At 42.0% G+C, this 18245-nt stretch overlaps 1 protein-coding gene across 10 annotated transcripts in view; it reads left to right on the top strand.

Annotated features, from left to right (window-relative positions):
- LOC135489897 (complexin-like) overlaps positions 1-18245 on the top strand; it is a 49944-nt gene that overhangs the window by 25178 nt on the left and 6521 nt on the right. For 7 of the 10 annotated variants that reach the window (XM_064775516.1, XM_064775519.1, XM_064775520.1 and 4 more), the window contains 3 exons: positions 11431-11442; positions 12548-12717; positions 12914-13052. In XM_064775516.1, coding sequence (XP_064631586.1) covers positions 11431-11442; positions 12548-12717; positions 12914-13052 — 321 coding nt within the window. Of the gene's footprint in view, positions 1-11430; positions 11443-12547; positions 12718-12913; positions 13053-15140; positions 15214-16383; positions 16486-18245 lie in introns of all 10 variants that reach the window. The other 3 variants (XM_064775524.1, XM_064775525.1, XM_064775523.1) reach the window with 3 other exon arrangements.

Below are 18245 nucleotides of genomic sequence, written 5' to 3'. Positions count from 1 at the left end.
GAAGTCACAGTGTTAGTTTGCTAGATACCATCATAAAGGGTTAAGTAGGTGGTTATCTTTATAATATCATCACCATCATTGGTGCACAGTGTTTGTGTTTCCCGTTGAAGAGTCCAACTGCTTTCACGACTTAAGCGAGTTAATCGTCAGCTCTCCACTGTGACAGTAATCGCTTCGCCATAAAAACCTTTTTATTTGAGTTGATGACGTAAGTAAGAACATCAGCCAAAGCTTGCTTATGTCAACACCTTTAAGAGATCAACACAATGTCCTTGACAACTGCAGGTAAAGCAGCATGGAGGTAACCTGGTCACCAAGTTCATGACGTTCATTGCTGAGGTCTTTGTACGACTTCTTGTGCAGAGCCGTAAAGCTAAGGTCAATGTCATATTTGACGTACTCGGCAAGGTTTTTCTTTGGGTTCCTATGATACTTAAGTGCTGGCACTCACTTTGGAATTGATGTCGCTTCATCCATGCCTTACTATAAGAATAATCTTGGAAACTGTTTTATGAAGTCACTTGGGAAGCCCTTTGAAAAACTAGGTGCTGTGCTTGGAAGTCTGGATGTGTGTGATCTATGGAACCTGAATGTTATCTATTGGACAAATGACCTATCTCAGCTGGTTCAGCTACTGAATACAAAGCTTTGTATGAAGTCTGCTTGAGTCTGAGAAGTGGTGATATGGCCCGGTGCCAAGCTACCGCCAATGGATAATCATGGCTATCTGATTAATTGGACTCATCACGTCAAAACAATGCTGGTTACCATGGCATTGTCTGGTCAGCGGGAGAAAATGACCCTTGATATGTCATCGTGATACTTCTCATTAAGATGTATTATCTATGGGGGTTTCAGGTTCACTTCAGAGGGGTCCAGGCTTCATTACACATTCTGCTGTCGTAATTCTGCTCTTGGTCTCTGATCATGATGATAGTACTTGCTGTGATCACCAATCAGCTATTTCAGTAAAAGGACCTGTTGGTAGTAATGTAAGCTATCCTTCTGGAACCAATACTGTCAAAGACACATTACTTTTTTCCCTGAAAAATAGTGAAAAAGATAGACAGTTTGCTACTGGTTTGCTTGGGTTACAGAGACCTGAATGAGAGTCTTAAGGAGTGTTGCATTCCACTGCCAACTGATCGCATTCTGCTCAAGTGTATTTGTGAGTGGTTTTGGTTGTGGCAGTTTTGGACAGACCATCTGCAGTATTCCCAAGGTCTTCTTGGGAACTTGAAGTAGTATCAGCCATTTGATAAGTTATGCAATGTTACAGTTTTAACTGTCCTCAAATCTGGCCATCTGTGCGAACGAGTATCCTGAAGTTGTTGTCTTCTTCTTGAGTCGTGTTAATGACAGTAGGCTTGATTTTGTGTGGGTGTCTTAAGCCTACACATTAACAGACTCACACTGTGTCAATTACGAAAGGGGCTTGGACAACAGTAGGACTTTGTCTGAGGTATGCCTGGGGTTTGTTGTCCTCCCACGTTACTGCTGTTGTCTCACTGATCCCTGCCCTCGAGTATAGTATTTGCGTGTCAAAGGTGAATTGTCACAACTTTCACAACTTGGCCTCACAGCCTCACCACGTAACTGAAATCTGAATCTTTGACATTAAAATCGTCACTACAATGTCAAGAAATTGCTTTCATAGTTCAGTAACCATACAATAGAATTCTAGCTTTGTCAGAAGACAGTAAACGAGTGTGGGTGTTGGCTTTAGGCATTGTCAACTTGTTGTTGAGGTGGCTTTTAAATATTGATTAGATCAATAAATTGAAGTGTTTCAATCAAATTTGACCAACGTGAGAGAAGCAATGAGCTGTCTCTGAATGAGTTGTTGATGGTGACTGCCCTCGCAGCTTTGAACCAATAACACACTGCATTATGATAAATCCCTTGTTTACAGATACCAGCGACTTGTGAGGAAGCTAGGATGGCTGGCTTTGTCATATCATACCTACCTTATTCCGGATGGTTAGTTTCCCCTGCCTTACCGCAACGTACGGTGATTGGGCAAAGACATTGAGACAATCAAAGAAAATCTCTGAAAGAGCGCTAACCATATCTTTGTGATTGTTGTGGCACCTAAAAAGGATGGACAGTTCGTTGTATCCTGATTATGGGTCCATCGCTTCTGAGCCTCTGGGGATTCTAGAGATGAAACAATGGCTTGTGGTTGTTACTTTCATGATTGCGGTCAGAATGTAAGCATCTGTTGCTTTGATGCTTGACTGTCTTGAAGGTAAGGGTGCCTAGTCTAAGACTTAAGTGTGAGGGTGATGACTGTATCAAGTGAAATAATGGGAGCTCATGATGTTGTTTTGTTACTTGAAGGCTGTTGTTTCAACAGTTTACATGACCACTGTCTCTTCTTTGATAGTTGGCTGCTGAAGTAACTTCTTTAAGGTTACTTTTCTAAGTTACGGGGACGTTTTTGGAGTTTGGATCGAAGTACAAAAGTAATTCAAATGTACAACATCGGCAGATCTAAGCACCAAGGTATAAAAAACGACTGAGTGTTTTACTTTAAACCAGTGAGAATAGCAAATGGAAACTACAAACTTGTCCATCATGCTCATCAAACCAATACAAATCAGTGCTGGTCTCTGACAGCCTCCGTACCTCGGGAACTCGGTAAATAGTGTTCCTCAAGATGGCTCTCCCTTGAGACACGTGGCATCACTTAGAAACAACTGCTGTGGTTAGCGCAAGATGTTGCTGGAAATGAGAATTATTCATGTTCTCAGGTTGATGCTGACAGTTTCACAGTTGCAATTGGTGGTTTTGAGGAAATCTTGGAGGATAGGTATAACTCGGGTCTGCAACTACACAAGTGATAATAATAATAATAGCTTTATTCACATAAACTAATAGTTTGTAGTGATTACAGAGGATAATAGATTGTACAAGATTCGCTTGAAGTCATGATATTTTTTACCTCACAATATTGCTGACACATGGATGTTTTACGGTGATGGTGACACTGACAATAACACAAGGCAACTGGTGGTGAATCATGGCTTGTCTTGGTGAATAGGTACTCATGTCTTCGAAGATTGCTGAGCTCCCTTGGGATGTGTGTCATCAATGCAACACAATTTCAGCATGATGGATTGTACAAGAGTGGCCACATTCTTTTTCATTGGTCAATTGTGAAGAACTGTTCTTCTGATAGCAATGTTCTGACACTCTCTTACAAATCATCCTCCAGTAGCTTGGAAAGAATCTGCCAGTGTCTTGGGAAATCTTTGAGGTGAATTTCCCAAGGGACGAGTTGAACTGCTTGGTATAATCAGAATGGTTTGTTAGATGTCTTATTTTGATGGTGATCTTTTTCCTTTCTTTATTGTAGCCTTTGCCAAAACTTGAGGCAATATGACCCGAGTTTGAATCAGTGACAGTGCCATGATTGGTAAAGGCGTCAGATTGTCTCTCTTTATCATAAATGGTGGTTTACCCTGCCAAGGCTGAGAGCAGCTTCAGGGGTGTTGACCAGCTATGACCGACACCGACGGCATCTTGACACCTAGGTGAAGGATTGTTGGTTGGAATAGGACCACAGATATATCAAGATCTGTCAAGGTACCCCAGTGTGGGTGTTCCCAATGCTAATGGTTTGCATCCTTCGTGTAAAATACTGCTAAAGGACAAGGTGAGGCAGAACTAAGACTGTGCTTCTAGCAATTCCTTGATCCTTGACCCTGTCCAGCTCTCTCATTTCCGTGGCTCTTGGTGGTCAGGTGTACGGCAATGACCACTCAATGCTTGGTCAAACACACCGGACACCTGTTGTTTCCCGATATCACATCTGATTGAGGTTTAACCCTCAATGAGGGTTGCTGTGATGGTATTTGGTCAAACAGCCTGGGAACTGATGATAGACTATAGCCAGAGTAACTTTGTTTAGAATCACTATCGATGCCTCATTACATCCTATTTCCATGATTGCGATGCAGTAACCCTGCGATTGTTTCATGAACAGTCCTGCTCATCCCTGATAAGATTCTAATAGCGATTCCACAGCCATCTTATCAGCATGACAAGCCACCTTCCACTGTTAAACCAATTAGAGCTTGACTTGATTAGCTCTGATCCGCCGGTTTGACACTTGGCAAGCTTTCAGCGTCTTAGATGAGATTGCAACTATATGTTCATCTCCCTGATGAGCTGTATCTCGTTTATCTTTAAAGATTGGTAACAAGGTTTTTTGGGCTCATTAAGGTGATTGTTTTGGTATTGAATGTGATTAGAGAAATTGATTGTTTTTACGCTTGTGAAATTCAAATTGGCGGAGTCGCATGCAGTATTCATCGAACCTGAGTTTGGGGTTCTCATTGTTTCCCACCAGAGGTCCTGGTCTGGGATCTATCAATTTAGCCCCCTCCCCCTGCTAATCTCGGATCTCGGATCCGCCTACAGAATTGCATTTGTTATCCTGACAGATTGCAGCATGATCTGCCCTCCTAACCAACTTTCACCCTACGATGACACCAATCAGTATGAAGGTCTGGAAGCAATCTCCTCTCCTCATGCGTTCATCTCTCTCAGATTTTGAACGCGATCCATTTCAGATCGGTCGCATCCTGTTAATCATTGCTTAAGGAACTCGAGGCCCGACACCCTCCAGCTGATCAGTTGCCGCTAAATAACGCGGCAAATGGATTCTAATTCTTGCAGTAATGAGGTTTGGGTGAATAATGGACCACTGATGAAAAATTCCAATCTGTGTAAAATTGATACAGAAATTTTGAGATTAAATGCACGCCTGTGATTTCTGGCGACGTCTTATTTAGAATTCGGTGTTTTGATCAGTTGATGAGGATTGTCACGTAAACATCATTGGAGAGGCGGACATGTCCGAATGAACGGTTGATTGTAAGACCAGTTGCTGTGGTTCAACAAGGAATAACCATCTCTCCTAATCTCTTTCTAATTTCCAAACGGGTGTCAATACCCAGCTCGCCCTATGAATACCGCATCTCACACGTTTAATGTGACACGATCTCATTCTAACCCTACTAATACTAGTAATCAATTCTCTGTTTCTATGGTAACGATAGATTTCGATTCCCTGTCGGCATGCAGTTCAAACATGTATCAATTAAGTTTGAGTTGAGAACCCAAACATTTATGATTGAATGCTTTTGATTCTGTGGTAAAGAGAGAGGAGAAGAATCAATGCTTGTAGATGAGGAGGATTCTCAAGATGAAATAGGAGTGATTGATCTTTGATCTTTTTGTCTGTTTCTGTTGTAACATCAGAAGGGTGAAGGCTCTGGCATGAGCTCTGGTCCCCTTCCTCCAGTTGCCTCCACAGAGCATTCAGTAACACAACTCCCATCTTGTCCTGTTTAACACTCCCCAAAGGGGCCTTGCCTTACTCGCGAGCCAGTCTGCTTTCATGTTGACGGGATTCATGTTGACACGATCTGATTCTCTATCTCACTCTGCTCTCAGGTTCTCAGTTGACTGTACGTCAAGAACCTTTAACCCTATCACCCCCATGACATGATCAGTCACCAAGAACTTGGTGGGAATGGTCCTTTACTTACTTGGCCAGTGCATTTCTTTAACAGTAGGGACAGGTACACTCTCTCCACCCTTACCTCTATTATCATGTGATTGCATGCTTCAAGGAGTCTGAATTCCGACTGTCTTCCCAGTCTTCCGGTGGGGTGTAAGCTGGCCCAAGGCATGACTTGTGGAAGAACGAAGTAGCCCTCAAGGAAATCATTCCACACAAGGTCTTTGTTGCTCTGGCACGAACAACTTCCCCAACGTGCCGTAGTGATCCCTTTCATGTTTTTGTGTCAATCTTAGTCCATCATGTATAAGAAATGACCTTTCTTGAGCACTGGCTTCAGGCGGAGCTGACATAATGAGACACGCTTCTCATGATAACGCAAGATCAGCCTCTCAGGATGTTGTCCATGATATAATGATGTGTGTCCCCGGCTCCCTGATCGCCTCCAGTCCTGATGAGACATGAGCTGTTCCAGGGTTCCAGGGATACACATCTGATACACCCTGCTGCCTTGAATACTCATGTAATGATATGGTTATCTTTGTCTAAATGACTGTAATGACATACTGGTAGAGGAGGATTCTGATCTATCTGACAACAATGTTGTGGTGTCTTGTTGTTGATGGTGAGCATGTGATTGGAATGGTGTCATGAGCTGTATTGGTTTGAACCCTTGTAAGGATGCCACCTCATTCTCCCTGCTGGTAATCCACAGCAGCAAAGCGCCCCCTGGCTGCATGGGATCTTTTATTTTACGAATTCTACCATTGAAGAGCTCAGAGCACACAGGACATAACTTCTACAATTGCTAAGAGCAGGTTCTTCATCATAAGCCTCAAAAAGAATCCCTTAACTGACGAATGCATTCCCCGGCAGTTCCTTTCTTACATCCGTTTCCCCAGCATGCTGCCACTGATTGAAACAGCGTCGACATTGCCTAATGACTGCCGCCACTAAATGTTCCGCTACAAAATCGTCTTGATAAAAAAAACTGCCAGTGGGCGTTCTCGACAAGATTTCCTGAAACTTGAGTTGCTAAATGGAGATGTAATATTTCTGTTGTCAATCATCGCGAAGTATTTTATTCATGAAGAGTATGGTATTAAACTGATGTTGTCAAATTGAATTTAGCTGGGGTGTAATGAACAGACCATCGCGTGTGTTCCTTGGCACTGCTCCATCCAGTTGCTTCCTGCTGGTCCTACCATTTACTTAAATCGTGATCCCCACGCCCTAGGAAGTAACATCAGATCCCTCCTACCTTGAGGTACTTGACCCTATCACACTGAGATGTTTTCCTTGGCAATGCTCCATCCAGTTGCTTCCTACGGGTCCTACCATTTACTTAAGTCGTGATCCCCACGCCCTAGGAAGTAACATCAGATCCCTCCTACCTTGAGGTACTTGACCCTATCACACTGAGATGTTTTCCTTGGCAATGCTCCATCCAGTTGCTTCCTACGGGTCCTACCATTTACTTAAGTCGTGATCCCCACGCCCTAGGAAGTAACATCAGATCCCTCCTACCTTGAGGAACTTTGCCCTATCACACTGAGATGTGTTCCTTGGCCATGGTTCATCCCGGTGTACCTTTATAGGGTCACTCTCACCAAATGCCCAAGTCTAGTCCATCCAGTTGCTTCTTTGCTCTCCAGGGTCCACCCTGTCTTATCCACAGCAGCACCTAAATACCTCTTACGTCTTACCATCATCCCCTTGTCTCTCTGAATGGCAGCTTACGAGAACCTTAACCAGATCAGCCAAGTTTCACTTAATACTCTTCATATCTCCTCATCTCCCATCACCTGTCTTTGCCATTCGCTGGGATTAGTCTTTAGGGCTCCTGGCTACAATGGGAGGAGTTACATTTGTAACTGGCCAAGCCTTGCCTCTTGGGGTTGGCATGAGCCCTTAAGGTCTCACTTGGACTCTTCAGGTCATCAGGGGCTTTCGTCCAGACCCCATTGACTTTCGAGAACGCAGTGGTATGAACCAGGGAGGTCCAGGTGGGGCAGGCTACGACGGAAACGGTTTGCAGCACACCAGGCCTCACCTCCGAATGGGTTTACCTGAGTCCTTATGGTTTCATTTTGACATTTGTTCTCTTGTATGTGAAGGTTCTAAGTAGTTGCCTGCCAAGGAGACCTGATGTTTCTCATTGTTGTGAGGTACACTCTGTGAATGGTGACAAAGTGCTTCAGAGTTGTTTGTCGTTCCTTGTGGTTGTCAAGTACCACAAACTTGTCAGTTTAGCGGGTGTTGAGGGTTACACGCTGAATCAAAGATGGTACCCTAAAACGGCAACAGTAACTGCATGCAACCCGGCATCTCAGCTAACATGTGCATGTGTGGCCCTGGGTTGAAATGGCTAAGTGGTACCCAAGGGGACAGTCAACAAACTGATGATCATCAAAAGTGCTATTCGTATAAAACAATTGATGGCGCTAATCGTGTGAAGAAACTTGTTGATCGCAGATGCTAACAAATGCATTTCCTGCCTATCACGATAAGCTGCCGTCATGAATGCCATTATGGCGCACGCTCGTCTGTTATCGACGATGATGTTGAAACAGAAACGGAGCATGATACTGTTGCCATGGCACCTGAGGAGAGACAAAAGATGTAATGTCTTTCTTTCTTAATTAGCTTCATCAAATGCCTGGAGCGCCTGTCATGATCTCGCACAGGCACCGGGCCTTGTTGAAAGTTACAAAACACCCTTCAACATAACAAAGTGTGTGAGCCTTGTATCATCTGTTTGGTTTTGTTTTCCGAATCATTCAAAGCATTTCACTGTGTGTCAATAGAGTTACCACTCTATGGTTGTATACTGATGTGGCGGTCTTTTGTGCCTCTTCTCTAAACCAGTATTGGCGTTCATGATCACTTTATGCCAGCCGCGGGCCGCCAGGATCAATATCGAATTGATCAAACCTGGCTGAGATATCATGAATATTAGCCAGAGGTATGACAGTCACTCGCACTCTAAATGACGTGGGTAGCATCTCGCGAATTGGATTGGTGGGTTTTTTGGGCTAGCTCTTAGTCTTATCAAGTTAGCGTCGGGCCAGAATGATGATATATGACAGGAGTCGGGTCTGGAATATTGGCTGTTCAGTCTGGGTGAAATGGATTTGCAGGTTTGTGGGGCTATCTCTCTTGCATTCAGTTGCTCTCTCTTATGGCTTACCTCATCAGGTTAGACCAAGGTTGGAACCTGTAGTCATGATTGGGGCCAGCTCATATGCACATTGACGAACGCAAGAGGGCTTCGGTCCAAGAGTTCTCCCCGCTTTCTGTGAAGCTTCAATTTCTGATAAAATTGTAAGAAAGTGTGACAGTTGTGAAGTCGCCGGGCAAACCCTTGAGACCCGGTCAATACAGTTTGGTGTGATGTGGTCAGACGCTGGCTGATTATTAGATTCCAAAGGCGTGGGCAGAATACAGATCTGTTTTAAATTGAATTACCCCATTGGACGGCTGAGCGTGTTTTGTCCGGTGCTCTGTATGATTCAGAGTAGAGTTTCTCTATTTGATTCAGACATTGATTTTGATATTTTGAAACTTCATTTTTCATTTCTCCTTTCATGCTTCTTAATGGCAGGTTTGAAATAGACCCAGCCTTTTAGTAGTAGGGTGAGGGGAAATACACCAATTGGTTCAAGCTGATTGGCTGGGATTCACCTCAATACTTTCAAGCCAGAGACTCTGTGCTCGATTGGCTCAGAACAGCCAATACAATCATCCCTTCTTATATCTGTGCCGTGATTGGCTCAAAAACACCCAATAGCATCTTCGTGGTGAGCTTTGTGTCTGATTGGCTCAAAACCTATAATTTGATTGACAACTGTCACAACACCCTTGATTGGCATCAACTTCCTACTAATTGGCTACTGGTCAGTAAAGACACTTATTACCATGAACATTATGAGTAAGTAACATATAGGAAAACGATTTTAAGAACATTTCTATCATTTTATCATTGACTGTCTTACTTTATCAGAATAACAGAATGAACCATTTTAGCAATTAGCAAGTATCACACCATGGTAACCAACATCAATTAGAAAAACTGATTTGGGGCCAATTTGTGTCCGAAATTGGTGGGAACTTGATGCTTAATCACTTCTCCATCCCTCTGATACTTTGAGCCAGTTATGCTTCATAAAGAAACATGTTTTGGTTTTATGATCACCTGTGTGAAAGGTGAGTGTCCAGCACCAATGCAGTGTGGTCTTTTGTGGAGGCAACCCTGTGCTAGTTTCTCCCTGACACCCAGTGTTTACAAAGATGGACTGGTAACTATGTCCTACGGCGTCCAGTGAGTTTAGGCTCCTCTGGGCTGAAATGGTTCTGATGGTTTTACTCTTTGGTCACACTTTTGAACAGAATGACAACACCTTGTCGTATTTTCCATTTTATTGAATTGAACTCTTACACATTCATATGATTAAACTATCACACACTTGTATGAAACTTTTACTAATTAAAAACATACGCTTTTTTGAACGCATGTTTGAATCTCTATTCCGTCTTGAATGCAGCACTTGTCTAACTATTTCAAACACATTCTCAAGTCTGCTGTATGTCAGTATTGAATCAACTCCTGTGTTGTCTTACCTCCATGTTATTCTCATATTGCCTAATTCAAAATCTAATTTGAATGTGAGGGTTTATTTCCTCATCATTGAGTAGATCTGACATTGCAGTGATGGATCGCTACAAGAAACTTCACTCGCAATAAGCTGTTGATGTTGTAAAACAAACTTGTGATGAAATCTCCTTCCGTCACAAGCTGTACCATCTACGCTCTCCAACAAAAACCTTGCGTAACGTTTAATGGGCAAAATACCATTTCGGTTTCACGTTTCCTTGCGTGTGGCGACTATAATCATCAGACGTTCTTTCGTCGTTGAAATCTCCCTTTCTCTACGATGTCATACCGTTTCCTGGTTTTAGATTTCTTGGACGATTACCATTCATTTCAATTGTGTGAGAGCAGCTTTCTCTAGTCGCATGTTGGTGGTCTTCTGTTACACGTTATTTATCAGAAGTCTTTATACCTACAAAGCATTCATACATGATATGTTTAGATATGATTTTGCATTCATCTTCATGGAATAATCTCTTGGTACAATTTCATGGTGGTGTTGACGTCAGAGCACTTAGAAGATCATGTCCAGAAAGAAAGGTTTGTTAGAAAGGATTGACGGAAAAACAGATAAATGTGCAGCTATATTGAGCTTGACTGACTAGATTGCTGTGGAGGGTGAACGTCTCTGAGGTACTGTGGAGGCTGTCGTTGTAAAGCTCTTACAAACAGACCGGATGAAATTAGTACCAATCGCTATTAAAGACATCATCATTACTGTTATTGATCTGCAAGCGTTGGGGTTAACCTATCACTGGCGTAGTTCAACCTTGAGGAGACATTGGTAGATTGGGCCGCCAGTCCAAGAGACAGATTGCTCAGAGGCCATGTTGGTAAACCGAGTGGAAATAATAGACAATTATGAGGAAGAGATGGCATTGATCTGCTGTTATTGAGTGGACTCTCATGGTGTCACTGGTCCTGTGGGGTCGTCTCATTTTGCCTGTCTGTGTCCTACGTAGTGGTATAAGGAGCAGAGGTGGCTAACATGACCTTCAGGGAGGTCAGAGGGTATCTGCTTTGAAAATCACTGAAAGTCAGAAAGTAAACGTTCACATCCCTTAGTGCAAGAGTGGTCGTGTTACCAGCGTTCCACTGTACTTTAAGTTTGCTTATTTTCCATTTGTTCAGCATCCATAGATGTATTCATTTGTTGTCATACTTATTGTTTGTTTTGTTTTATTATATTTGTGTGTGGCTTATGTTCATTTATGTGCTTATGTTTGGTTTCTTTCTGTTTCTCTGACAGGTGCGTGGAAAGGTTGGTATTTGCTTGTCTCTTTCTTTATGCTAACATGCTAACCCCTGGTGACTTTGATAGCCGTATTCATGTAATTCTTCAAAAATAATAATAAAACATGATAATTCACTTTGTAGATTATATAAAAAGTGCCTGTCTTTAGCTTTCCCCATATCATCATAACTGATTAAGATCCATCACACCCCCCTCACTCTCATTCCTGGTTGGTATTAAGGTGGTAGTTGGCATGGTCCCTGGCATCCTGTACCTTGATCGTGTTTAATTGAAATTGATCCATTTTAATGAAGCAGGGCTGGGGTTAATTTATACAATTTCTTAAAAGGGTCTGCGAGACTCATGATATCGGCACAGTCTCTTTGTCCAAGCGAAACTAATCTCAATCCAGAAAGCCAATCGTCGTCTATGTAAATTTACCGACTAAAACGACCAATCAAAACCTAATACTGAATAAACAGCAATAATCTCACCAAAGCTTGTCCCAGGCTTTTAACCTATGGTTATCTATACGATAAAGGATGCGGGCTTTCCCTAGGGTGTGGTTGAGGTATGATTTACTCCTCGTCATGAAGAGCGCGACCTTGCTGGTGCCTGTACCTGTGAGAGATGATTTCCTGGTTAATAAGCACCCTCTCTTATGAGGAGGTGTTTAGTGTAAAGCATTTGGTTTCTTTGTTGATGCAGAAACGCAAGGGTGCATGCCAAGCATGAGTCTGCATGTTTAAGGAATGGACACCAAACTGGAGGTATTAGTTGTCTCACTAAACACTGTGAGGTTGGTTGTTTGGGTTTCAGCTGAGGTTTGGGGCAAAAGCTTTGTACATATACTCGCATCCTCTTTCAGCTGATATTCTATAACTTAACTTTTCCTCAAGTCCCTTTATGAATGTAGATAAGCTGATTCTCAGGGACTTTAGATACTTCTGGCCAGTTTTAAGTTTTAAGATCCCACTTAATCACCATGAATGTTATGTCACTGGTGCAATGTATCCACCTGAGTTCAAGATCAATAGAGAGCTTGCTGTGATGTCATCTCTATTCAAACTCCAGCCTCATCAGCGCCACCTTTTGGTCACGTTGTAATGTTGTATTGTGATCTATCTTACAGGTGCTGTTGGCGGTGGTGATGAGGATAAGGGTGAGGGTGGCGATGGAGCCGAGGCCGGCGAAGATCCAGAGATCGCTGAAGCCCGACGTGAGGCTGAAGAGCGACGGAAAGAAAAACACAGGAAGATGGAAGAAGAGAGAGAGACGATGCGACAAGAAATCCGAGATAAGGTCCGGGTTTGTTATGTTGAATGAGTAACCTGCCTTTGTAACTCATACCATTCTCTTTAAGGTCCTATATCTTAGCTAAGATTTGTCTGTCTGCATTTAACTTCCACACTGTTCCTGAGTCACATCCAGTGAGTGAGCCTACTAACACTGATCTTACCTGACCTGTTTTATTGACGCGATCCCCTTTCCATTTCAGTATGGTATAAAGAAGAAAGAAGAGCTGGCACTGCAACAGCAAGACGATGATGCAGGTCGGATCGGCCGGAAGAGAAAAACACCTGCCGAGTTGGCAGCGGAGGCAGAAGCAGCGGAGAACGAGGAGGATGATTTTGCAAGTAAATTCTCTTCCATTTGTTGCTGTATGAACTTTGTATAGAACGAGGCAATGTGTAGTTTACTTTTGGCACAATAGGTGGCACTGTATTCCATCGATTTTAGTTGCTATGAGTGTTGATAGCCGATACACTCTGTGTCATTTGAAGTTGAAAGTGGGTCACCAGCACTCGACTGAGAACACCTCAGGCCCTTCTGAAGTTTTGGGAGGTCAGATGATTTTTTTTGACTTTGAGATGATTTTGTTTCAAGGTCACAATGTGTCTGTGGTGACCTACTTTCAAGGTCAAGATGAAATGGAGAAAAGCAATGGTTTTATGATAGTAATTGTTAAATATGAACTCATTTGTTGATATAGTAGGTCATTAGGTCAGTCTCAGTCTAGATTGGGGAATGTCAAGGTCACATCTAAAGGTCAAGATTCAAAGGTCAAGGTCAGTCAACACAATGAATCCCTCAGGGGTGAAATTGTTGGGTCAGAGAGTGGGAAAACTTTTCATTGCGTTTGTGTCCTTTGTGTTTTATGATTGATGGCAGTGGGATGAATGGGGTCAGGAACTATCATCAAAACCAATGTCAAGGTCATATTCAGTTGGCCTTGACCTTTTCCAAACTTGTCCTGACTCTGACTAGGTATAGGTTAATGTATCAGAAACATTTGAAGATGAAGTACACTTTCTGTATGAATGACTCACCTATCCGTGCTGGTAATGTGTTAGATAGAGTTTAGTATAAAAGATAGTAACACAATCAACTTTTCCTTTCACTTTATTGTTGAAGATGAAGATATAACAATGATCATTCATATACATTCTATATTTTGAGAGAATATTGCATTTACATAGACACCATTCCTATATCTCATATAACTGAAGCTCAGTGATGTCTGCATGGTTAATGCTCAGTATAGCCAAGCTAAATGCTCAAAAGGTTTCATTGAATATTGCCAATGACAGAATACAAGACCCACAAATGCTATGGAATGTGAGATTCAGCTGAGTATGTCGGCCTGCGCTGCGATTCTGTTGGCTTGACGAGTCACTCACAGCATTTGTTGGTCAGGTATCCTGGTGTGATGGAGCCATCCATTGTGAAAAGCAGCAAATGGTTTCCCATCCAGAGATAGCTCTCAGAAGTGCATATGAAGTTCATTGGAGTAAATATTTTTGGTGATATTTTGAGGCTTACTGTCGAACACACCCTGTTAATACTCAATTAGTCAAGAGGAAAGAACATATTTTTTATACAAACCCACCACCTCTCTGCATAGTGTTGACTATGAATCCCTGTTGTGTACAGTGCTCTAAGCCCATGATAACATGGGGCTTGTTTATGATCTGTTAAATATCGTGCCTAACAAATGTTGTTGATGATAAGACGTTGAGGGAATCCCAGTTGGTTTGTAGTATAACCGTGGTAATCAGGTATGTCAGTTACTAATTTGAGCTGTTGCATGAGGAGCACCCTCCAGATCTAGTCATTGAGTCATTCAAGTCCTTCTCTTCAACAAGTCTGCCATCATTAGCGTCAGTCTGGTCCATTCAGGTTAAATGTAGGTGCGGGCCCTATTTCATTAGAATCTACTCTGCTCTCGGTATTTACGGTGAGAATTTGTCAATATCTCCTTGAAGACTCAACATTAGTTGTTGATTCAGTAGCCTTTTCCTTTGCACACAGGAAGCCCTAATCCTCGGCCTCAATCTTGCTTCTCTCTCTAAGGGAATCAATACCCTAAGCTCTAGATTTATCAGCCGAATATGCTAGAAATGATGGCTTATGTCGGCATTCGTGTGCCGCTATCAGGCAATGCCAGTTCGTCCCTTGATGGCTGTCTAATACGGTCCATTCATCATGTGGAAGCCCAAGTAGGTAGACAGAGCGCTATCTCGTGACAGAATCTGGAACTGGTAGGAGTTTGGCGGCTTACTCAATCTTGGCCTCATTTCTGAGACTCACAGAAGAAGAGAATAACTCTGGGACATTTTATCTTTAATCATTTTGTTATGGCCCAAGTTGCTAAGATTCGGAAAAGTAGCTTTAAAATGAACCTGTCTTAACTCGATACTGATGCACTATGGGTATTTTTCCAGGGACCAGTACCGGCCTGAAGACGAAATTTAACCTGAAATCAAAGTTGCCCAAATGGCTGCGGTGGTAACATAGGTAATTTCCTTCCCTTGGCAGTGGTGGTTGGATTCTCCTAACAATAGGGCTGGTATTGGAAAAACTCACCAGGTGGCTGCTCATTTGCTTCGGTGGTTTTTCTGGCAGTAATAATATAGCTAACCAAATATTATTCATAGAATCCACACCATTCATCAACTTCCTTATCTACCCAGTCTGGTGGATACTTGGTGCCATCTTACCGGTGAATTCAATTCAATGTTCTGTCTTAACCATAACCAAATAACCAATATAACCAACGAGATGCTGGCACAATACAATTTGTCCTGCGAGTTCAATATATTTGTTGATGAAACGAATTATAACATAAAATTAACCTCAAAACAGAACATGTTTCTTGCATGTCATATAGCCTCACCCACCGTAATCACATCGTTACCTGCATGCTCTTGCTCACAAAGTATTATTGCTGCACATTAAACCTCTAAACCAGAAGGTCCAATGGCGTCTTTTTCATACCTAACTAAAGGCTCATGTGGCAGACATATTTTGCTTCCCGCCATGACCTGACGGCTTTCCTGTTTATTGTGGAACGCTCATGTACTGACACCAATCTTTACCTTTCAGACCATTGTCATTGACCCTGTCAAGTGATCACCAGAGTTTAATCTGTTGTTGATGAAGGATTGTCAGACCTTATCCCCCCCCCGCCGCCGCCCTAACAGACATAAAGACAAGAAGACCCCCACCCTTAACTAACCCAGCATGACAGTCCAGTCCGCCCAGCGCCTGACTCACTTTACCTCCAAGTAATCCTACGGTTTGCCCTGATTCCTTCAGATAGGAATAACCCCTTCAACCCATTTGCATTGAACCTCTTCATTTCAAGCCATTTTTACAGGCAAGACAAAATCAATTTTTTTTCTTCCAAAGATCGTGTAAACATTCATTATAGTACAGTACAACATCCAGAAAGGGTTCCAATGATATTAATACCATCGTTTAGTCCAAAATTGTTTACTTTTTTGTCAATTTTCATACCTTGTTCAGTTTCGTCGATTCCTGAATTTTATAATTACCAACATTTTAATGAAATGAAATGTTTTATGATTTACAATTACAGATCAAGATTAATGATTGATAATGTGATTCAGTTTTAGAGTAACAAGTTCAGGCCGCATCCTACCAATTCTTTCCTTGACATTACAGGCCAGTTACCCGAGCCCGTTCGAGAAATGGCCGGTAAAATTCAGGAAAAGGCCAAAGATTGCTGCTCAATGTAACATGGTGAAAATATACCATTTTGCCTATGTATGCAGATTTGAATTTGTCTTAAAGCTGAACTGGCCACTTTTTGCACCATTCGTGTTCTCTGACGATATCAGTGTATTACCTATAGATGGAGCTGTGGTGGTTTTCATGAATACTCTCATTTTAGAAGCTACCGAAGTGATGGGATGACTTTGATATTATTTTGTCAAAACAGGAGTTACACATGCATCATATCCCTTGCGATGATCTATTTTTACGTGAAGGGCGGTCAGTTTTTTTCTGTGGTGCAAAACATGGTCAGTTTAAAGCTGTTTTTGAAAGTTTTCCTATGCTTGCTTGGTTTTCACTGTTTTTTTCTTTTGGGAAATTTACTTTAAACGATGAGATCTCATTTCTGCATTAGGCACATTACAAAAACTAAGCTTCGGAAGCTAACATTTTTGCCAAAATATTTGTGCACATACAGAAACATCAGCTACAGTTCACTTTCCCAAGAAAATAAGTTTAGTTTCACTAATCTAAGACTACAAAACTCACACAACATCATGACCAACAGTCAACTTGGTATTGCCAACCAATTTTGAACCAGATTTAACATATTCTATGACGTCAGATGACCACGTGAATGATGTCGCCCGCATCTTAAATATTCAGCGAAGGTCTTGGATCAGTGAAGCCAGAGTATATATGTCCTGCAGTTTTGCTTGTGATTTCAAATCCCCATTTTGTGGAACACATATTTTTTCTTTTCATTGGATTTTCTGTCATCATACTATCTTTCAATAACACTCTACTCCATGCATACACCTACACTTTGACCAGTTGACCACACTATTTTTTCCAATTCCATTCTTCTATTTTGCTTTAATCCCACTTTTCCCACCTTGGAATGAACCACATTTTCCTGAACTGCCTTCCGCTGTATTCTACAGGGCGCGCCGCAAACAATGGGAACCTATAATTTGTAAAATAATACCTACTATAAGCTCCTATCATGGAATCTACCATGGGCCATCATAGATTCTATGACGGTTACTTTTGCATTTGTATAATCAGCTGATGACCAAAACATCAAAGCAATCATTGAATACATTGATGGTATTATTGCACAAGTTGTCGTTTTCCTTCTGTTTGCGTCTCACCTCTTCCTCTGCAGCTCATGTAGGTGGAGCATAAGTGTGGACCGATGTATTGCTTGCTTTTGGAAGTATCATGCTTTACATATTGCATGCCAGTCTTTATACGCTTCGACCATTTTCTCTGCTTCTCAACTTGAACACTGGACTTGGGTGACAAAGGCAGTTTTATCTCTTGATTTGAGACATAAACTTAGCTGCCATTATCCATATAGTTCATCCAATCTCAAAATAGAAAAACATACCCTCTCAAAGAATCCTTTCAGAAATCCTCCCCAATGATAACACTCTGAAATAAACCTGTCCGGTGTAAAAATCATGAAATCATGCGATAACAATTAATCGTTATAAGCTGTCTGGTTCTTTGATTGCGATTCCTTCACTTTCTGACGACCAAATTGAGTAGGCATCCAGTGTTCAAGTTTCTTCTCTTTATAACCTCGCTCATCAAGGGTTTTAAAAAGCCTTCCAGAGTAGCACTGGGTATGTTAACTTGTGGCTACTAGTCGGCCTTTGGATCAGGTAGATGCCCTCACTAGAGCCTGGGACGTGATTACAGGGTGCATGGGGTGGTATTGGGCAAACCGTGGCAGTTTTTAAACAGTCAGATTCAAGATCTTATGCTGCGTGGTAGTTGGCCAAAACCTGTAAAGAAACATTTGT

The sequence above is a fragment of the Lineus longissimus genome, chromosome 6 (assembly GCF_910592395.1).
Source record: "Lineus longissimus chromosome 6, tnLinLong1.2, whole genome shotgun sequence".
Classification (NCBI taxonomy): domain Eukaryota; kingdom Metazoa; phylum Nemertea; class Pilidiophora; order Heteronemertea; family Lineidae; genus Lineus; species Lineus longissimus.
The sequence above is the reverse complement of the archived record's forward strand: the minus strand, read 5'-3'. Positions and strand labels throughout refer to the sequence as shown.